This window comes from Phocoena sinus, chromosome 7, assembly GCF_008692025.1.
Source record: "Phocoena sinus isolate mPhoSin1 chromosome 7, mPhoSin1.pri, whole genome shotgun sequence".
NCBI classification, from domain to species: domain Eukaryota; kingdom Metazoa; phylum Chordata; class Mammalia; order Artiodactyla; family Phocoenidae; genus Phocoena; species Phocoena sinus.
Window position 1 is genome coordinate 18,889,206 of NC_045769.1, and position 21,090 is coordinate 18,910,295.

Genomic DNA, 21,090 nt, shown 5'->3' on the forward strand with positions numbered 1-21,090 from the left:
TTAATTGCCCATGAATGAACTCTGAGATTTTCAGCTTCACCCACCTAAAAAGTCTTCACCAAATGAGACTCTTCCTCCCAAAGGACATACAAACAAATGAACTAATGGGCTTCCAAAAATCCATATTATGTGTAATAATGCCTTCTTCATACATTCACCTTCAGATCCCTTCAAGAGTTAGCTTTGTGCTGGGCAGAAGGAAATGCTAGGAGAAAATGCCTAGAACACATTCTCTTCCACCTGCAAGAGGAATTAATTTGAAAAGCAATATGCAAATAAGAAATAACTACCGGCTGCTTTTAAGTTAACAATTGCAATCACAGAATAAAGTTCCAGTTGAAATTCTGACCCTATGTCACCGAGGGGTATCAGAAAAGAACAGAAACCAACTCCCACTGGTGTGACAAGTCCTTGTACTAGCCTCCTCTGAATTTGGTCTTCAACTAAAGCCAGGATTGCGAGGACGTCACAACTGTGTTGCGACTGGCAGAAGACAGTTACTGCTAACAGGGAAAGTCGGAGAATAAAAAATGGTGGTGAGCGTTAAAGTTGGGCGGAGCTTTCGCCTTCTCTGATCCTTGACTCCTTCGGGTAGCCGTCGTTGCCCTGGGATACCAGGAGACGCCGTGTCCTGCGCGTCCTGTATCTATAGAGACGACAACATGGCGGCGGTGTGAGTTCTGAGCGTTGGTCCAAGCGACCGAGGGGAGCCGCGCGAGTGGCCAGGGAAGGTATCTGTCTTGGGAGACGGTCTCCTTTGGGAAGTCGTAACCAGGGGTCCCCTCGGTGTCCTTCAGAGAGCCCGGAGGGACTGAGACTTGGGCGAGATCAGCCTGGGGATCTCTTAGACGATGGTGGAACAGCTCTAAGTATATTTTATTCCTTCTTTTTACCTCTTTCTTCCTCCGTCTACTCGGCGACCCGCCACTTTTTACACTGGTCATCTTAGGAATTTTTAGGTTGGAAATTAGGCAAATAAAGGAAGCCGATGATATTTTTTTAAGATCCTCAAGATTAGAAAAAGATTTAAAACAACACCTCCCTTGCCCAGTGTCCTCACAATGATTGCCGATGTGTGAATCTTTTGGAAGAGTAGCACGTGGTAGTGTGGAAGTTGTAATTGTTCATTATAGTAACATAGGTTTGTCTAGGGCTTTTTCACATCTCTATTTCTTTCAAGCTTCACATCAATTTTGTGAAATATGATAACCCTCATTTTACAGGTAAGGAGGCTGAGGCTTGAGGAGATGGAGAAACTTGCCCATCTTAAACGAATCTGAGCAGATGCTTCAACCCAGCTTTTCTTGCTCCAGGACCAGTGCTCACTTCTAAGCCCTAAGACCTGGTCTGGACCAGCTTTCTATCCCACTGTCTCTCATTTTTCCTACAAGTGTTGATTGGAAATTTTTTCAGAGCCTTGAGGCAGGGGCTGTCTGTAGAATCCCCTAAGGTAACAGGCATTAATGAGCCGGGGAAGTACTACAAAGCCATCCAATAGCAGAGAAGTAATGGGACCTTCCTCCCTATCTCCCCAGCTTGCATTTCTTTGATTCCATCTGAACGTTCACTTCACAACCAAACGTAGGAGCCTTGCCTGTCCTGTCCTGTGCCTAGCACTGGTACATAGCAGGCACTCAGTAAATGCCTTGTGAATGAATGAATGAGTGAATGTAAGATAATCCCCTCCAGAGGGTTTGGACATGTTGCCAATTAGGAAAAAGTGCATCAACAGAATCTTTTGTTCTGAATGGGTAGTGGGGAGGGGATGGGAGAGTGTCTGATGGAAACGTGGAACTTTCTAAAGGGCGACCATGAAATTGTTTACTGAAGCATAATATGTTGTAAAAGGGAGCTGAACCCCAGACTTGAAGAGAGATAATTTTAGGCCAAATAAAAGACAATTCCATTTAATCATAAATTGTTGTAAGAATTAAAATATATGTGAAGGACTTACAACACTGCTTGGCACATGCTAAGTTCTTAGTAAATGTTCTTAGAAGTTGTTATTATTTTTGAGATTGCTATTCAAGGAGATGGGCTAGGATACTGAGTAGTCTTAGAAAAGGTATACATGCTCAAAAAAGGATTACATTGATGCTGTCCAATATAGTAGCCATACCTGGGTATATGTGCTGAAGGAAGCTTGCTAAAGGAAGGGGGATTTGAGAGGGAGCCAGAGCCAGTTTGGGACACTTCTGTGTCCCCTAGAGCAGGGCCAAGCACCCTTTTGAGCATTTGGTGAAAGCTGTGGACACTCTCCCTGGAAAAGAGCACATGCCCAAACCCATGACATTTTGCATATAATTTGTCTATAACATTTGCATGTATTTGCATATAACTTCCAGCCACAGTCTATCAGTGGATCCCTCTGTTTTAGAGGTTGATTCATTTATATTTGGACTGAGTCATTAGTTTAGTGAATGCTTCCTTTAAACCTGGACTACGTGTCGTGTACTAATAGAGGAGACCCAGAAGCCCAAGAATTCTCCAGTCTCATTTGCTTCTTCTTTGACTCTCATTCCTTTTCCCACAGGAGGAAAGCCACGTTCAGAGGAAAGAAGTAGAGAGTAAAAGCCAAGTAAAGGTAATGCAAATGCTTCAGTAGCACTCACTGGGGGCTTGCTGAGAAATGCCAAGTGCAGCCTTGGAGAGCAGGGCTGCCTGGGCCTCATCCCCAGTTCCCTTTTCCAAATGGCCTTTCCTGAATGGTGAGTCCCTAGGCTCCCAGACAAAGCCCTGGATCTTGCATTCAGTCTTGTTCCTCACGGTGCTACTTCACACCTGTTGCCAGAGCTAGGAAGCAGACACCCCTCTATGAAAATGATGGCTGTGGTGAGTCTTCTTCATTGACTCCTCTTTTTCATGCCCCTCCTGCCTCCCCTCTGGTCTCTTCCCAGCTCCCAACTGGCAGGAACTCCTGTCTTAGCCAGAGAGCTTCCCTTGGACTTGTGTTCCAGGCACCGGATGCTCATCGGGGCAGCCCTAAGCCTCCTCATGAGGACAGCGGGGACTACACCATGAACTCCGGATCATGCCTGAGTGCCAGCACAGTGGCCTTTCCCACCATCACTGGCAGCAGCGTGGCCATGAGTGCCTACAGCAGCAGCAATGCTAGTGCCTGTGTGAGGACATGTGTGGGGCGGGTGGAGTGGGTGGAGCAGGGCCAAGCAGGGTAGATGGGCAGCAGGGCAGCGGGGGTAGGAATCTGAGACGACCCCACTCTCCTGTCTAAACTCCAGTACTAGACCCTACATACATTGAGCCCTATGCTAACTGGAGTGGTGGCAGCTGTAAGCGTGATGGTGGAGCGGGGAGAACGCTGGGGAGATGCCAGTTGGGGGCTGATAGAGTAGCCAGTAGTTCTCTCTTCCTTCAAAAAGCTCTTCTGGTCTTGAGCCCTAGGGCTTTGTGTTTGTCCAGTGCATGGATGTTGTTTACTTCTCGCAGCTCTCGGGGGTCTCTCTCTGTGATAGCGCAGGACCAGGGCAGGGGGGTGCTTGTCTAGGGATGTAACTATGGGGTCTCACTGCATTTGTGCAGCATGTGTCTGTATCATTTGTGAATTCTCATGTCTCCTTAGATGTGATGGTGGTTGCATTTGCCTCTGTGTGGACCAGGGTCATCTCACCCCTCCATCTGTACCATTCTGGCCCAGTTTGCTCACAGATTCACTCACTGCCCTTCCCCGCTCTGCTCTGAGCTGGCAGGAGATTGGAAGTTGGGAGGAAGGGAGAAGCCAGGCTATTTATCTTCTTCCCTCTCTGCTTTTGACAGTGTCTCCATCAGCAGCTGCATCTCCCTGTGACTCCAGTCCCCACCAGACAGGCCTCTGGGCTCTGAGAACCCCACCACTTCCCCTAACCTACATGTGGTGGCAGCTTCTTGATGTTGTTAACTTTGGGGTTACTGCACTATCCCCTGGCTGTGCATTAAATTCCTTATTTTAAACACCCGGAGTGGCTTCTGTTTTCCTGGTTGGACCCTAACTGATGCACCAATTGATATTTATAATAAATGATCCTTGCTCACCCAAGTCACCTTTCCTCCACGGGCAGATCAGGCCATCCGACACTCTCTATAAACTGAGATATAGTTCCAAGAAAGAAGGGATTTGCCAGTCCTGTTCACTTTTATAGTCCTGGCACCTAATACAATGTCCATTGCATCATAGGTAGTCAACAAATATCTGTCGAAGAGATAAATATATCCTTATGTTATGTAATGACATAAAAACAATACTTGGTCAAAGATAAAGTTAAATGGCAGTGAATTTACTTTCAGAGCGATGACTGGTAGGAAGAGGCACCTGTTTCATCCTTCTGCCATCTTGCCACCCCAGGGATTTTTCCATCTCCCTCCCTCCTCGGATAGATAGGGGCTAGGGGTTCACCTATGAAAGGATTTTCCATTGCAGACAAGAAGCGTTGGCATAGCGAACCTCTAGCATCATTAGGAGAAGTGCTTGGGGTGGTCTCGAAGTCAAGGCATGGGGTGCGGGTTGGTCGCAGGCAAATTGGCTCTTTCTTCTGCTCTACCAGCTAGGTGAGGGTTGGAAGAGGGAATGGTGGTGTATCCCTGTGCTCTGGAAAAGTGCCGGGGATAGACCACTCCAACTAGGAGAGGCTTCTGTGGCGAAGGGGTAGGATGGCAGGCAGAGGAGGAGGAGGCAGCATCTGAACAGGCCGGGATCTGAGGGCACACTGAGGAGCACAACAGGGAGGCTAAGGCTGCTGAGTGTGCCAGGTGGAATGGCCCGTGCGGTGGCCAGGGAAGGCTTCATGGGCAGGGTCTCTGGGAATCTAGTTGGAAACCCATTCCAGTGACCTCAGAAGAGGTAATATCTGACTCGCCTACCCGCCCCTCACCTTCTCTCTCCAGACCATCCCCCAGGGGTGAAGAGTGGTGTGATTCATTACTTTCTGGAGGTGGGGAGATCTTTGCCCATTCTCTGGGTCTTTGAATCCTATCCCACTTGCCTCTCCCCTTTCTCCCTGCCGACCAGACAGCCTGCCAGTTCCATGGATACTCAGAAGTGCTTCCCAAAGAAGCAGGACAAAGTGAAGAAGAGGGTCATCTGGGGCATTGAGGTGGCTGAGGAGCTTCAGTGGAAAGGCTGGGAGTTGGGGAAGGAGATCACCAAGAACCTAGTTCTGAAAAATCTATCCTTGAAAATCCAGAAGATAAAGTACAGGTACCAGTATGAGCGATCAGAGACTAAGCCCCTGAGCCTTCAAGCCCCCAAAGCAGCCACTCTTAAAAAACACACTTTTAAAATGTCATATAAAACCAGAAGAGTATATAAAACATGTACAGCTTGAATAATTGTTGAGAGTACAATTTGAATAATTGTTGAATAATTGTGACCAGATTAAATAATGGAATACTAACAGTGTCTGAAGCTCACCTTCTCCCACTATGTGTCCCCTGCATTGGAACACCTTCCCTACCCATAAAGGCAACCAATACCTTGTCTTTCATGATAATGATTTTCTTGTTTTTCTCAAAAGGTTTTACCACTTATGTTTGTATCCCTAAATGTTATAGTTTAATTTTTCCTCCTTATGAACTTTATATAAGCGGGATAACATGGTATACTTTGTTACACAATTTTTTTTTTTTTTTGCGGTACACGGGCCTCTCATTGTTGTGGCCTCTCCCGTTGCGGAGCACAGGCTCCGGACGCACAGGCTCAGCGGCCATGGCTCATGGGCCCAGCTGCTCCGCGGCATGTGGGATCTTCCCGGACCGGGGCACGAACCCGTATCCCCTGCCTCGGCAGGCGGACTCTCAACCACTGTGCCACCAGGGAAGGCCCCGTTACACTTTTATTTTGCTCAGTAATGTTCGTAAGACTCATCCACATGCAGATATAGTTCATCCTTTTTCATCACAGTATAATAGTCCAATGTATGCTTCTCCATATTCACGCATTCTTCTGTTAAGGGACGTTTGGGTTGTTTCCAGTTTGGGACTGTATATGTCTCCCATGTCCCTATCTTGCCCCTCCCCACTTCCCTCTCCCCACTGGTAACCACTGGTTTGTTTTCTATATCTGTGAGTTTGTTTCTGTTTTGCTATATACATTCATTTGTTTTATTTTTTAGATTGCACATATAAGTGATATCATACAGAATTTGTCTTTCTCTGTCTGACTTATTTCGCTAAGCATTATATTCTCTAGGTCCATCCATGTTGCTGCAAATGGCGTTATTTCATTCTTTTTTATGGCTGAGTAATATTCCATTGTATATATGTGTACCACATCTTCTTTATCCATTTCTCTGTCAATGGACATTTAGGTTGCTTCTATGTCCTGGCTATTGTAAATAGTGCTGCAATGAACATTGGGGTGTATGTATCTTTTCGCATTATGGTTTTCTCCGGATATATGCCCAAGAGTGGGATTGCTTGACCGTATGGCAGCTCTATTTTTAGTTTTTTAAGGAAACTCCATACTGTTCTCCATAATGGTTGTATCAATTTACATTCCCACCAACAGTATAGGAAGGTTCCCTTTTCTCCACACCCTCCCCAGCATGTATTGTTTGCAGACTTTTTGATGATGGCCATTCTGACTGGTATGAGGTGATACCTCACTGTAGTTTTGATTTGCATTTCTCTAATAATTAGTGATGTTGAGCATCTTTTCATGTGCCTCTTGGCCATCTGTATGTCTTCCTTGGAGAAATGTCTTTTTAGATCTGCCCATTTTTTGATTGGATGTTTGCTTTTTCAATATTGAGCTGCATGAGCCTTTTGTATATTTGGGAGATTAATCCCTTGTCGGTCAGTTCATTTGCAAATATTTTCTCCCATTCTGTGGGTTGTTTTTTCATTTTGTTTATGGTTTCCTTTGCTGTGCTAGATTGTCTTTTCCTTTTTTTTTAATTTAATTTTATTTATTTTTTTATACAGCAGGTTCTTATTAGTCATCAATTTTATACACATCAGTGTATACATGTCAATCCCAATCGCCCAATTCAGCACACCACAATCCCCCCCGCCACGGCTTTCCCAACCCTTGGTGTCCATACGTTTGTTCTCTACATCTGTGTCTCAACTTCTGCCCTGCAAACCGGTTCTTCTGTACCATTTTTCTAGGTTCCACATACATGCGTTAATATACGATATTTGTTTTTCTCTTTCTGACTTACTTCACTCTGTATGACAGTCTCTAGATCCATCCACGTCTCAACAAATGACCCAATTTCGTTCCTTTTTATGGCTGAGTAATATTCCATTGTATTTATGTGCCACATCTTCTTTATCCATTCATCTGTTGATGGACACTTAGGTTGCTTCCATGTCCTGGCTATTGTAAACAGAGCTGCAATGAACATTGTGGTACATGACTCTTTTTGATTTATGGTTTTCTCAGGGTATATGCCCAGTAGTGGGATTGCTGGGTCGTATGGTAGTTCTATTTGTAGTTTTTTTTTTTTTTTTTTTTTTTTTTTTTTGCGTTACGCGGGCCTCTCAATGCTGCGGCCTCTCCCGCCGCGGAGCACAGGCTCCGGACGCGCAGGCCCAGCGGCCATGGCTCACGGGCCCAGCCGCTCCGCGGCACGCGGGATCCTCCCGGACCGGGGCACGAACCCGCGTCCCCTGCATTGGCAGGCGGACTCTCAACCACTGCGCCACCAGGGAAGCCCTATTTGTAGTTTTTTAAGGAACCTCCATACTGTTCTCCATAGTGGCTGTATCAATTTACATTCCCACCAACAGTGCAAGAGGGTTCCCTTTTCTCCACACCCTCTTCAGCATTTGTTGATTTTCTGATGATGCCCATTCTAACTGGCATGAGGTGATACCTCATTGTAGTTTTGATTTGCATTTCTCTAATAATTAGTGATGTTGAGCAGCTTTTCATGTGCATCTTGGCCATCTGTATGTCTTCTTTGGATTGGGTTGTTTGTTTTTTTAATATTGAGCTGCATGAGCTGTTTATATATTTTGGAGATTAATCATTTGTCTGTTGATTCGTTTGCAAATATTTTCTCCCATTCTGAGGGTTGTCTTTTCGTCTTGTTTATGGTTTCCTTTGCTGTGCAAAAGCTTTTAAGTTTCATTAGGTCCCATTTGTTTATTTTTGTTTTTATTTCCATTACTCTAGGAGGTGGATCAAAAAAGATGTTGCTGTGATTTATGTCAAAGAGTGTTCTTCCTATGTTTTCCTCTAAGAGTTTTATATTGTCCAGTCTTACATTTAGGTCTCTAATCCATTTTGAGTTTATTTTTGTGTATGGTGTTACAGAGTGTTCTAATTTCATTCTTTTACATGTAACTCTCCAGTTTTCCCAGCACCACTTATTAAAGAGACTGTCTTTTCTCCATTGTATATCCTTGCCTCCTTTGTCATAGATTAGTTGACCGTAGGTGCGTGGGTTTATCTCTGGGCTTTCTATCTTGTTCCTTTGATCTATGTTTCTGTTTTTGTGCCAGTACCATACTGTCTTGATTACTGTAGCTTTGTAGTATAGTCTGAAGTCAGGGAGTCTAATTCCTCCAGCTCTGTTTTTTTCCCTCAAGACTGCTTTTGCTATTTGGGGTCTTTTGTGTCTCCATACACATTTTAAGATTTTTTTTTGTTCTAGTTCCATAAAAGATGCCATTGGTAATTTGATAGGGATTGCATTGAATCTGTAGATTGCTTTGGGTAGTATAGTCATTTTCACAATATTGATTCTTTTAATCCAAGAACATGGTATATCTCTCCATCTGTTGGTATCGTCTTTAATTTCTTTCATCAGTGTCTTATACTTTTCTGCATACAGGTCTTTTGTCTCCCTAGGTAGGTTTATTCCTAGGTATTTTATTCTTTTTGTTGCAGTGATAAATAGGAGTGTTTCCTTAATTTCTCTTTCAGATTTTTCATCATTAGTATATAGAAATGCAAGATATTTCTGTGCATTAATTTTGTATCCTGCAACTTTACCAAATTCATTGATTAGCTCTAGTAGTTTTCTGGTGGCATCTTTAGGATTCTCTATGTACAATATCATGTCATCTGCAAACAGTGACAGTTCTACTTCTTTTCCAATTTGTATTCATTTTATTTCTTTTTCTTCTCTGATTGCTGTGGCTAGGACTTCCAAGACTATGTTGAGTAATAGTGGTGAGAGTGGACATCCTTGTCTTGTTCCTGATCTTAGAGGAAATGCTTTCAGTTTTTCACCGTTGAGAATGATGTTTGCTGTGGGTTTGTCATTTATGACCTTTATTATGTTGAGGTAGGTTCCCTCTATGCCCACTTTCTGGAGAGTTTTTATCATAAATGGGTATTGAATTTTGTCAAAAGCTTTTTCTGCATCTATTGAGCTGATCATATGGTTTTTCTTCTTCAATTTGTTAATATGGTGTATCACATTGATTGATTTGCATATATTGAAGAATCCTTGCATCCCTGGGATAAATCCCACTTGATCATGGTGTACGATCCTTTTAATGTGTTGTTGGATTCTGTTTGCTAGTGTTTTGTTGAGGATTTTTTCATCTATATTCATCAGTGATATTGCTCTGTAATTTTCTTTCTTGGTAGTATCTTTGTCTGATTTTGGTATCAGGGTGATGGTGGCCTCATAGAATGTGTTTGGGAGTGTTCCTTCCTCTGCAATTTTTTGGAAGAGTTTGAGAAGGATGGGTGTTATCTCTTCTCTAAATGTTTGATAGAATTCACCTGTGAAGGCATCTAGTCCTGGACTTTTGTTTGTTGCAAGATTTTTAATCACAGTTTCAATTTCATTACTTGTGATTGATCTGTTCATATTTTCTATTTCTTCCTGGTTCAGTCTTGGAAGTTATACCTTTCTAAGAATTTGTCCATTTCTTCCATGTTGTCCATTTTATTGGCATAGAGTTGCTTGTTGTGGTCTCTTAGGATGCTCTATATTTCTGCAGTGTCTGTTGTAACTTCTCCGTTTTCATTCCTAATTTTATTGATTTGAGTCCTCTCCCTCTTTTTCTTGATGAATCTGGCTAATGTTTTATCAACTTTGTTTATCTTCTCAAAGAACCAGCTTTTAGTTTTATTGATCTTGGCTATTGTTTTCTTTGTTTCTATTTCATTTATTTCTGCTCTGATCTTTATGATTTCTTTCCTTCCACTAACTTTGGGTTTTGTTTATTCTTCTTTCTCTAGTTCCTTTAGGTGTAAGATTAGATTGTTTATTTGAGATTTTTGTTGTTTCTTGAGGTAAGCTTGTATAGCTGTAAACTTCCCTCTTAGAACTGCTTTTGCTGCATCCCATAGGTTTTGGATCATTGTGTTTTCATTGTCATTTGTCTCTAGGTATTTTTTGATTTCCTCTTTGATTTCTTCAGTGATCTCTTGGTTATTTAATAATGTATTGTTTAGCCTCCATATGTTTGTGTTTTTTACATTTTTTTCCCGGTAATTGATTTCTAATCTCATAGCGTTGTGGTCAGAAAAGATACTTGATACGATTTCAGTTTTCTTAAATTTACTGAGGCTTGTTTTGTGACCCAAGATGTGATTTATCTTAGAGAATATTCCATGCGCACTTGAGAAGAAAGTGTAATCTGCTGTTTTTCGATGGAATGTCCTATAAATATCAGTTAAATCTATCTGGTCTATTGTGTCATTTAAAGCTTCTGTTTCCTTATTTATTTTCATTTTGGTTGATCTGTCCATTGGTGTAAGTGAGGTGTTAAAGTCCCCCACTATTATTGTATTACTGTCGATTTCCTCTTTTATAGCTGTTAGCAGTTGCCTTATGTATTGAGATGCTCCTATGTTGGGTGCATATATATTTATACTTGTTATATCTTCTTCTTGGATTGATCCCTTGATCATTATATAGTGTCCTTGTCTCTTGTAATAGTCTTTATTTTAAAGTCTGTTTTGTCTGACATGACAATTGCTACTCCAGCTTTCTTTTGATTTCCATTTTCATGGAATATCTTTTTCCATCCCCTCACTGTCAGTCTGTATGTGTCCCTAGGTCTGAAGTGGGTCTCTTGTAGACAGCATATATACGGGTCTTGTTTTTGTATCCATTCAGCAAGCCTGTGTCTTTTGGTTGGAGCATTTAATCCATTCACGTTTATGGTAATTATCAATATGTATGTTCCTATGACCATTTTCTTAATTGTTTTGGGTTGGTTTTTTTTTTTTTTTAGTTTCTTTTCTTCTCTTGTGTTTCCCAGTTAGAGAAGTTCCTTTAGCATTTGTTGTAGAGCTGGTTTGGTGGTGCTGAATTCTCTTAGCTTTTGCTTGTCTGTAAAGCTTTTGATTTCTCCATCAAATCTGGATGAGATACTTGCTGGCTAGAGTAATCTTGGTTGTAGGTTCTTCCCTTTCATCACTTTAAGTATATCATGCCACTCCCTTCTGGCTTGCAGAGTTTCTGCTGAGAAATCAGCTGTTAACCTTATGGGAGTTCCCTTGTATGTTATTTGTCGTTTTCCCTTGCTGCTTTCAATACTTTTTATTTGTCTTTAATTTTTGCCAGTTTGATTACTATGTGTCTCAGAGTGTTTCTCCTTGGGTTTAACCCGTATGGGACTCTCTGCGCTTCCTGGACTTGGGTGGCTATTTCTTTTCCCATGTTAGGAAAGTTTTCGACTATAATCTCTTCAAATATTTTCTTGGGTCCTTTCTCTCTCTCTTCTCCTTCTGGGACTCCTATAATGCAAATGTTGTTGCGTTTGATGTTGTCCCAGAGGTCTCAGGCTGTCTTCATTTCTTTTCATTCTTGTTTCTTTATTCCGTTCTGCAGCAGTGAATTCCACCATTCTGTCGTCCAGGTCACTTATCCATTCTTCTGCCTCAGTTATTCTGCTATTGTTTCCTTCTAGTGTAGTTTTCATTTCAGTTATTGTATTGTTCATCTCTGTTTGTTTGTTCTGTAATTCTTCTAGGTCTTTGATAAACATTTCTTGCATCTTCTCGATCTCTGTCTCCATTCTTTTTCCGAGGTCCTGGATCATCTTCACTATCATTATTCTGAATTCTTTTTCTGGAAGGTTGCCTATCTCCACTTCATTTAGTTGTTTTTCTGGGGTTTTATTTTGTTCCTTCATCTGGTTCATAGCTCTCTGCCTTTTCATCTTGTCTATCTTTCTGTGAATATGGTTTTTGTTCCACAGGCTGCAGGATTGTAGTTCTTCTTGCTTCTGCTGTCTGCCCTTATAATGTCTTTTTTAAATAGAAATTCTTGTTGAGGATACTAATCCTTTGTCAGTTCTGTGTTGTGAATATTTTCTCCCACTTTGTGACTTGTCTTTTACTCTATCATGTCTTTTGAAGAAAAGAATTTCTTAATTTCAAAGGAATCAAATGTACCAATATTTTTCTTTTATGGTTGACGCTTTTTTGTATCTTGTTTAAGAAGTTTTTCTCTACCCTTACCTAGGTCATGAAGATATTCTCTTATAGTATCTTCTAAAGACTATAATTTTGCCTTTAATATTTGTCTTTTATCTATATGGAATTGATTTTTGTGAATGGTTTCAAGCAGCGATCCAATGACATTTTTTTTCCTCAACCAAATGTCCAGTTGTCCCAACACCATTCACTGAAAAGTTCATACCTTCCCTGATGATCTCCCTCACCACTGATGTATATCAAGTGTCCATATATGTATGGATCCATTTCTGAACTCTGTTTTGTTCCCTTGCTCTATTTGTCTTTCCCTGGGCCAATAAATATCATCCTGAATTAATTATTAGAGCTTATAATAAATGTTGAATATCTTGTAGTGTAAGTCTTCCAACTTCATTCTTATTCAGGATTGTCTTGGCTATCCTTGGGCTGTTGAACTTTCATATATGTCTTCAAATCAGCTTATCACACACACATAAACTACTTTTTGAGATTTTGATTGGGATTTATTTGAAACTATAGGTTAATTTGGGGAGACTTGATGTCATTCCAAACTGAGTCTTTCATGACAGTTTTTATCTTTCATGACTCATGGTTTATCTTTATATTTCTTTAGGTCTTCATTCATGTCTCTCAATAAAATATAGATATTTCTCTGTAGATGTCTTACACATCTTTAGTTAGATTTATCCCTAAGTGTTTTATATTTTTGATGATGCTGAGTATGATCTCTTTTAAAGTTGTTTCATTTTCTGCTTGTTCCTGGCTTTATAGAAAGTCATTTTTAAAAAATATGGATGTTTTGTCCATAATCTTGTGCCCAGAAACCTTGGTAAGTTCTCTCGTTAACTCTAATAATGTATTTGTTAATTCTTTTTTTCCACATACACATTCATATCTTATACGAAAATGGCATTTTTCCTTCCTTTCTAACCCTATCTCCTTTCTTTCTTTGTCTTTCCTTACTGCACTGTTGAAAAGGAAAGTGTTGAACAGAAGCTGTTATAGAAGGCATCATTGTTTTGTTCATGATCTCAGCATGAAAGATTCCAGTGTTTCACCATTAATTTGGATGGTTCCTGTAGTTTTTTCTTTCTTTTTTTTTTTAGACTTTATCAGGTTAAGGAAGTTTCCTTCTATTTCTAGGTTGCTGAGACTTTTTGTCATAAACATATGTTGAAGTTGAATATTTTTCTTTATTGAGACGATCATTTGATTTTTTTCTCTCTTAATTTGTTAATATGGTGAATTACATTAACTGATTTTTTTAATGTTACACCAACTGTGTATTCCTAGAATAAGCCCAACTTGGTCATGATTGAGTATTCTTTTTATACAGATTGCTAAATTCTTTCTGCCAATATTTTGTTTATGGGTGATATTAGCCTGTAATTTTCCTTTCTTCTCATAACTGTCAGGGTTTGATAACAACGTTATGATGGATTCATAGAATATGGTGGGGAGGGTTTCCTTGTTTTCTGCTGTTGGGAAGAGAAGACAAGGATTATCAGATGCTTGGTACTACTTGCTGGGAAGCCATCTGGCCTGGTGTTTTCTTTGTGGGAAGATTTTTGACTATTTATTCAATTTTTTGGATACTTTTAGAAAGGGTGGCCATAAAATGTATAATTCTTGAGACAGTTTTGGTCAATTATACATTCCTAGGAATATGTTTATTTTATCTGAACTTATTGCTATAGATTTTTTGATAATATTGGCCTCTTATTAATATATTTTTTAAAATAAATAAATTTATTTATTTATTTTTGGCTGCATTGGGTCTTTGTTGCTGCGCGTGGGCTTTCTCTAGTTGGGATGAGCGGGGGCTACTCTTGATTGCGGTGCGCGTGCTTCTCATGGCTTCTCTTGTTGCAGAGCGCAGGCTGTAGGTGCACAGGCTTCAGTAGTTGTGGCACACGGGCTCAGTAGTTGTGGCACACGGGCTCAGTAGTTGTGGCTTACGGGCTCTAGAGCGCAGGCGTGTAGTTGTGGCACACGGGCTTAGTTGCTCCACAGCATGTGGGATCTTCCCAGACCAGCCTCGAACCCGTGTCCCCTGCATTGGCAGGCAGGTTCTTAACCACTACACCACCAGGGAAGTCCCCTATTAGTATTTTTGAAGTCTGCAGAATCTATAGTTTTGACCCACTCTGGAACTCTACAGCTGTGCCAAGATCTCTGCTTGGAAATGCATCCCTGGCACCTCTGTTCTCAGCTTTGGTTTCCCCCAGCTAAGCGCTCAGGGATTTGGTTAAATCAGGGCAGCCTTCCCCATCCCAGACCCCACTGACCACCATGTGCATCTGAGGTACAAGTGCTGCTCCCTTGGCCCTGTATCTTTTCATTCAGTGCTCTGACATCCGAGAGTGAAGGTCTGCAAGAGAAGTGGTAGGATGAGGGAGACAGTTCCTCCTATGACAGAACACCTGTGTTTCTCCTTCCATGGTCCCACGGATTCAAGTCTGTTTGGCTTTCCAGAATCTTCCCTAATCTTTCTGCCTCTCCTAGTTTTCTGATCCTGAAGTGCTTATCCTCTGGCTTCTTCCCACAGGCCCCCCAAGACCAAATTCTTCTTCACGGTCATCCCCCAGCCCATCTTCCTGAGCCCAGGCATAACCCTCTCACTCCCAATCATCTTCCGGCCCCTGGAAGAGGTAAGGTCTGCCATGGTGAGCGGAGGGCAGGGAGGGACACAGGCACAGTGACCTCAGAGCAGGATGTAGGGCAGAGCAGCGAGGAGCTCTCCCACCACACCCACATCCCACCACCTGGAGCCAAAACTCATTAGATAGAGGGGGCTTCCCAGTTGGATGTTGTTGGGGGAAAAGGCTGTGCTACTGTGTTGGCCATCAGAAAGCACTATATTCCTTGGGCTCTTCCTACTCTCAAAATGTTTCCCCAAATACTTTGTTCCTCACAAAAGAAGCCCTACATCTCTGAGACCAAGATGGTACTGGAACACAAGTAACTGACCCTCTCTTCAGAGACTGAGATGGAGGGCCATAGCCCAGCCCAGCCCTCAGCAGTTGTGTTGAGGGGATGGCCAAGGGCTGGGGTCAGGTGAGTGGTCCTTGAGTACCACCCGGGTACCACTGATCAACCAGGGCCTCTGCCTCCCTGCCCCCACACTGCAGAAGGAGTACGTGGACCAGCTGTGGTTTGAGAAAGCAGAGGGGATGTTCTGTGTGGACCTGAGAGCCACCCTGCCCTGTCACAATCTGATCTGCCCACCGTCCCTGCAGTTGCCCATGTGTGCCATGGGGGACATGGCCGAGGCCTGGTTCTGTCTGGACAACACAGGGTGAGGGCCATGGCTGAGGCTCAGAGGTGGGAAGAGTGAGAACTGTGAGGAGGGTTCCTGGGAGCAGGAGAGACTGGCCTGTGTGATGGTGGAAGAGGATAGGGGGAGTAAAGGGGGCATCCCAGCCTTTCTAAAGCAGGGGCAGTGATCAGTGAGCCCAGTGGCTCTAACCTGCCCACCCCCTCCAGGGACCTGCCCACCTTCTTCACCTGGGAGTCCCCCAGCCCATTCCAGATATTGCCGACCACGGGGCTGCTGGAGCCAGGCCAGGCCTGCCGGATCACGGTGACCTTTCAGCCCCTTATGGCTGTCATCTATAACGTTCAGGCCACGTGCTGGTACGGGGAGGGGAGCAAGCAGAAGAGCAGCATCCAGCTGCAGGCTGTGGGTGAGGCCCGACCTCTCACCCGTCCTCTGCAGGGATCGAAGCCGCAGTGTGCCCCTCCCCCCTTCCCCCCCCCCACCCCCCGCCCTGCTCTGGCCTCCACGGGACCTCCTCCAGCCTCCTGCCCTCCCCTGAGCCCTGCAGGCTTTGCCTTTTCTCTGTCTTCCTTGGTGTCGCAGACCAGTGTTTCCCTGGTGACCCCCGTCTTCTCTGAAGGGCTGTTCAGCTGGGGCCACAGAGGCCCTGGTGGATTTCTCCCCAAGACTCCCCCCTCTCTGCCCAGCCAAATGCGCCCAGCTGCTGGTGAGCATAAGGCAGAAGCGCCCGGAGGACCAGGATGCCGAGGGCATCCAGAAAGTGTTGCACTTTGGCTCTGTTGCCGTGGGCTGCACCGCTGAGAGGCAGATCAAGCTGTATAACCCATCGGTGGTATGCGTCCTGTGCACATAGGGGGAGTGGGGGCAGGACTCAGGGACCACAGGGCCAGGTGCTCCTAATACTCAGCCCCTGTACAGAATGTTGCAACCTCACGTACCCATGTCTGCTGATACACTCATGTCAAAAGGGGTCCCACTCTCCTGTCAGCTTGGGGCTGGGCTGGGGTATCCCTTGACCTGCCCCAGAGCAACTCCAAGAGAAGTCCTAAGGTGTCCTGATGCCAGGACCACAGGCAGCCTTTGTGGTACCTTTGAGAAAAGGAAAAGGTGCCCCCTCTGGGTGGTCCCAGTGTAGGGGGCTCGGCTCGGCCCCACGGCTCGGCCCATTCCTTCCTCCCGGCAGAGGCAGCCTTGCTCCACCATCAAAGCTGATGATTGAGGCACAGGTGGGGCTTCAGCTGCCCTCACCCCCTCGGCGGGGCACCTTGGTAATAACAGACGAGCCACCCTGTGACCTGACCACCTCCTGTCCCCACCTGGCCCCGTAGGTGAGCGCCCCCTTCAGGATTGAAGTGGCCCCAGACATGCTGGCCAAAGACGAGGCCTTCTCGTGCCCCACGGCCCATGGCATCGTGCCCCCAGGAGAGAAGAAATGCGTGTCAGTGTTCTTCCACCCCAAGACCTTGGACGTCAGGACTATGGACTACTTGTCCGTCATGCCCTCTGGCTGTGCCTCCCAAACCCTGCTCAAAGTCGTTGGTTTCTGTAGAGGTACTGGCAGTCCCAGGTCACTGCACTCCCTCTGGAGACAGGAGCAACCCATGCGTAGGATTGGCAAGTGCCCGCTCCTAGTCGCCCAGGGCCTCCTTGCCCTCAGCCTGGGTGTCTGCTGCCCCCTGGTGGAATCAGTGAGGAACCAGTTGAAGCCACCTGGAGATATTGTTCCCATGCTCACCCCTGGTGACCTGGTGGTCCGCTCAGGCCTTTCCAACCCAACCTTCTGTCTCCAGGCAGCACCACCTCCCATCAGTGGTACCCTTTGACATAGCCTCAGGGAGGCTGATACCCCAGCCCCACTCAGGTGGCTGGGCCCACTCACAGAGCCCCCATCTCCTCCGCCCAGGTCCTGACGTGTCCCTGCAGTACTATTGTGTCGACTTCAGCTGGGTCAACCTCGGGAAGCGCTCGGAGCAGTCCCTGTGGATTGAGAACAAGTCGGACTGCACGGCCCACTTCCAGTTTGACATCGACTGTCAGGAGAGCGTCTTCAACATCAGACCTGCCTTTGGGACCCTGGTGGGCAAGGCCCGCGTGACCCTGCACTGTGCCTTCCAGCCCACTCACCCCATCATCTACTTTCGGAGGGTGGCCTGTTTCATCCACCACCAGGTGAGCTATGGGGGAGGGGGTGAGGAGGGGCTCCCCGGGAAGCTGGAGGGGCTGATCCGAGTCCTAGTAATGAAGACAGTGCTTGGTGCTCAGTCCCCTGTATTCTGGAACTTCCAGGGCTGTCTGCCTGGATCATCACCTCCAGAGCCCTAGTCTGGCTTTTGGAGCCAGAGTTTGGCCAGGGGCATGTGAACGCTCGCTCCGAGCCGGGTGGGTAGGCCAGTCTTGCTGTGACTGCTGCCAGGCCAAGGACTTTGCTGCTGATGCTGCTAATGGGCTGGTGTAGGGGGGACTGGACCTCGCCCCATGCAGCATGTGCAGAGCAGAGGGCCTTGAAGTGACGACCCCAACCCGGGCCCCTGGACAAGGTGGTACAAACTGTGCCCTGACCAGCTGGTCTCTGGCCAAAGAGGCTCAAATCTAGCCTCATACAGACAAATGTCGCAGGACCCACTGTTCCTCGACCTGATTGGGACGTGTCACTCGGACAGCACAAAGCCAGCCATCCTCAGGCCTCAGCACCTCGCTTGGTACCGCACACACCTGGTGCGGGGCCTGACGCTCTACCCGCCTGACATCCTGGATATCATGCTGAGGGAGAAGAAGCTGGAGCAGGATAAGAACGGTGCCCTGATGGTTCCCACTGAGGTTCGATGGACCCCTCTGGGGCCCCGGGGGCCATCTACCCTCCCCAGGTTCACGCCCCCTTCTCAATTCTTGGGCAGTCCTGTGCTCCATAGCCCTGTGGGTACCCTTAGTAGTCGGGGGTGACGTGTGTGGAGCTCTTGTAGCCTTTTCCAGAAAGGAGCATGCAGATGAGGGGCAGCGGCAGGAGGAATGGCAGCTGGGCCCCCGGCAACCGGCTCTCCCCACACAGGACCTGGAGGACATACCAGCCCCGCAGTATCCCCTCATCCCCCCCATGACCGAGTACTTCTTCGACGGCACCAACGACATGGCCATCTTTCCCCCGCCCGTCAGCATTGAGCCTGTCGAGGTGGATTTTGGTGCCTGCCCCAGGCCCAAGGACCCCAACTCTGTCCCCCTGTGCCTGATGAACTACACCAAAGGCAAAATCACTGTGGCCTGGACACGCAGGGCTGATTGCCCCTTCTGGGTGACTCCAAACCCCTGCGATGTGCCCCCTCTCAAGTCCACAGCCATGCGCTTGCACTTCCAGCCGCCTCACCCCAACTGCCTGTACGCCGTGGAGCTTGAAGCCTTTGCTGTCTATAAGGTGTGTGGGCAGATGAGAGGGGGAAGGTGGGTTCTCTGCCCTGGAGGCTGAATGGCAGGCTATGGGGTCGGAGGGGGTGACGGGGTGATGTAGGATCCATCCTCTCTGTGCCAGGCTCTGCTCCCTCTTCTTGTCTCCTTGGCTGGACTGCAGCCTTAGCGGTCTGTGTTTTCCCAGGCTCATGGCCCGCCTTGGCCGAGGGGCTTCTTGACCCAGCTGATTATGTCTCACTCACATGTGCCTCCCACCCCTCCAGAGGGAGAACTCAGTGGGGCTCAAGCCCTTTGGGAAATTTTGGTGCACATAGTTTCCTGGGGCTCCTGGCTGGTGTGGCGGGGTGGCTCCTGGCCTCCCTCTAGTCCTTGAAGTAGGAAGTGGTCCCTCTAAAAGAGCTGTGGGCAGGAACTAGGGCCTGGGGGGCGGAGTCAGGGGCACCTGGTGATTAGGTGCGTGTAGGGAGCGGCTTCTAGTCCAACTTCCCTTGACCAGGCTGTCCCAGCCACATCTCTTAGCCCCAGATGTGTCGCTCCCTCCTCATCTCCAGTCCATCCTGCCCTTTCCCTCCTTTCTCTGCTCTACCCACCCTGCTGTTCTCTCCCAGTGGCTGGGTGCTGGGGCTCAGGGAAGAGGAGAGCTGTGCAGTCAAGGTCAGAGTCCCTTACCAGCTCTGTGACCTTGGGCACGTCCCTTAATGCCTCTGAGCCCTGGTCTTTTCATCTATGAACTTGGGAGCATATCCAAACTTCTGAGAAGTTTTTCCAAAGCTGAGTCTTTAGTTGTCTCTGTTCTAATATCTTGGCAGTGGCGGGACTCAGAAGTTCGTAGGAATAAGGCTGTGGACACCTGGCTTGGCTGAGCCTGTCAGACTTTTAGGCTACAGGCTATAACGCTGCGCTGTCCGATATGCCAATCGCCAGCCACATGTGGCTGCTGAGTACTTGTACTGTGTCTAGTCCAAACAGATGTGCTGTAAAGGGGGGAGACACACTGATTTCTAAGACTTAGCACAAAAGAATGCAAAATGCCTCCTGCATCACTTATATATCGATTATACGTTGAAATGAAAAGATTTTGGATCAGCTGGGTTAAATAAAATGTATTGTTGAATAAATTTTATGCGTTTCACCTTGTTGATGTGGCTACTAGAACATTTACTTTTTATTTATTTATCTTTTAACATCTTTATCGGAGTATAATTGCTTTACAATGGTGTGTTTCTGCTGTATAACAAAGTGAATCAGCTATGCGTATACATATATCCCCATATCTCCTCCCTCTTGCCTCTCCCTCCCACCCTCCCTATCCCATCCCTCTAGGTGGTCACAAAGCAACGAGCAGATCTCCCTGTGCGGCTGCTTCCCACTAGCTATCTATTTTACGTTTGGTAGTGTATATATGTCCATGCCACTCTCTCACTTCGTCCCAGCTTACCCTTCCCCCTCCCCGTGTCCTCAAGTCCATTCTCTACATCTGCGTCTTTATTCCTGTCCTGCCCCTAGGTTCTTCAGAACCATTTTTTTTTAATATTCCATATATATGTGTTAGCATGTGGTATTTGTTTTTCTCTTTCTGACTTACTTCACTCTGTATGACAGACTCTAGGTCCATCCACCTCACTGCAAATAACTCAATTTCGTTTCCTTTTATGGCTGAGTAATATTCCATTGTATATATGTGCCACATCTTCTTTATCCATTCATCTGTTGATGGACACTTAGGTTGCTTCCGTGCCCTGGCTATTGTAAATAGAGCTGCAATGAACATTGTGGTACATGACTCTTTTTGAATTCTGGTTTTCTCAGGGTATATGCCCAGTAGTGGGATTGCTGGGACTAGAACATTTAAAATGCCGTTTGCGGCTCACACTTGTGGCTTGCATTATATTTCTGTTGGCCAGTGCTCTCTGGGCACATTCCTGCAGGGTGAATGCTGCTTTCACATCTCAGCCCCACCCTCGTCTGGCTGGGAGGATCAAAGAGCACGTTTGCTGAGTGCTCAGGGCAGGGCCTGGCGCACAGCTGGAGGGGCTGCTATGACTGCTGTTCTACGCACTGTCTT

At 45.8% G+C, this 21,090-nt stretch overlaps 1 protein-coding gene across 1 annotated transcript in view; it reads left to right on the plus strand.

Annotated features, from left to right (window-relative positions):
* CFAP65 (cilia and flagella associated protein 65) overlaps positions 1-21,090 on the plus strand; it is a 56,387-nt gene that overhangs the window by 13,750 nt on the left and 21,547 nt on the right. The window contains exons 2-13 of the mRNA XM_032636610.1: positions 679-731; positions 2,534-2,584; positions 2,898-3,116; positions 5,007-5,191; positions 14,895-14,997; positions 15,478-15,644; positions 15,833-16,032; positions 16,313-16,458; positions 16,955-17,177; positions 17,530-17,795; positions 18,243-18,443; positions 18,673-19,032. Coding sequence (XP_032492501.1) covers positions 679-731; positions 2,534-2,584; positions 2,898-3,116; positions 5,007-5,191; positions 14,895-14,997; positions 15,478-15,644; positions 15,833-16,032; positions 16,313-16,458; positions 16,955-17,177; positions 17,530-17,795; positions 18,243-18,443; positions 18,673-19,032 — 2,174 coding nt within the window. The remainder of the gene's footprint in view (positions 1-678; positions 732-2,533; positions 2,585-2,897; positions 3,117-5,006; positions 5,192-14,894; positions 14,998-15,477; positions 15,645-15,832; positions 16,033-16,312; positions 16,459-16,954; positions 17,178-17,529; positions 17,796-18,242; positions 18,444-18,672; positions 19,033-21,090) is intronic.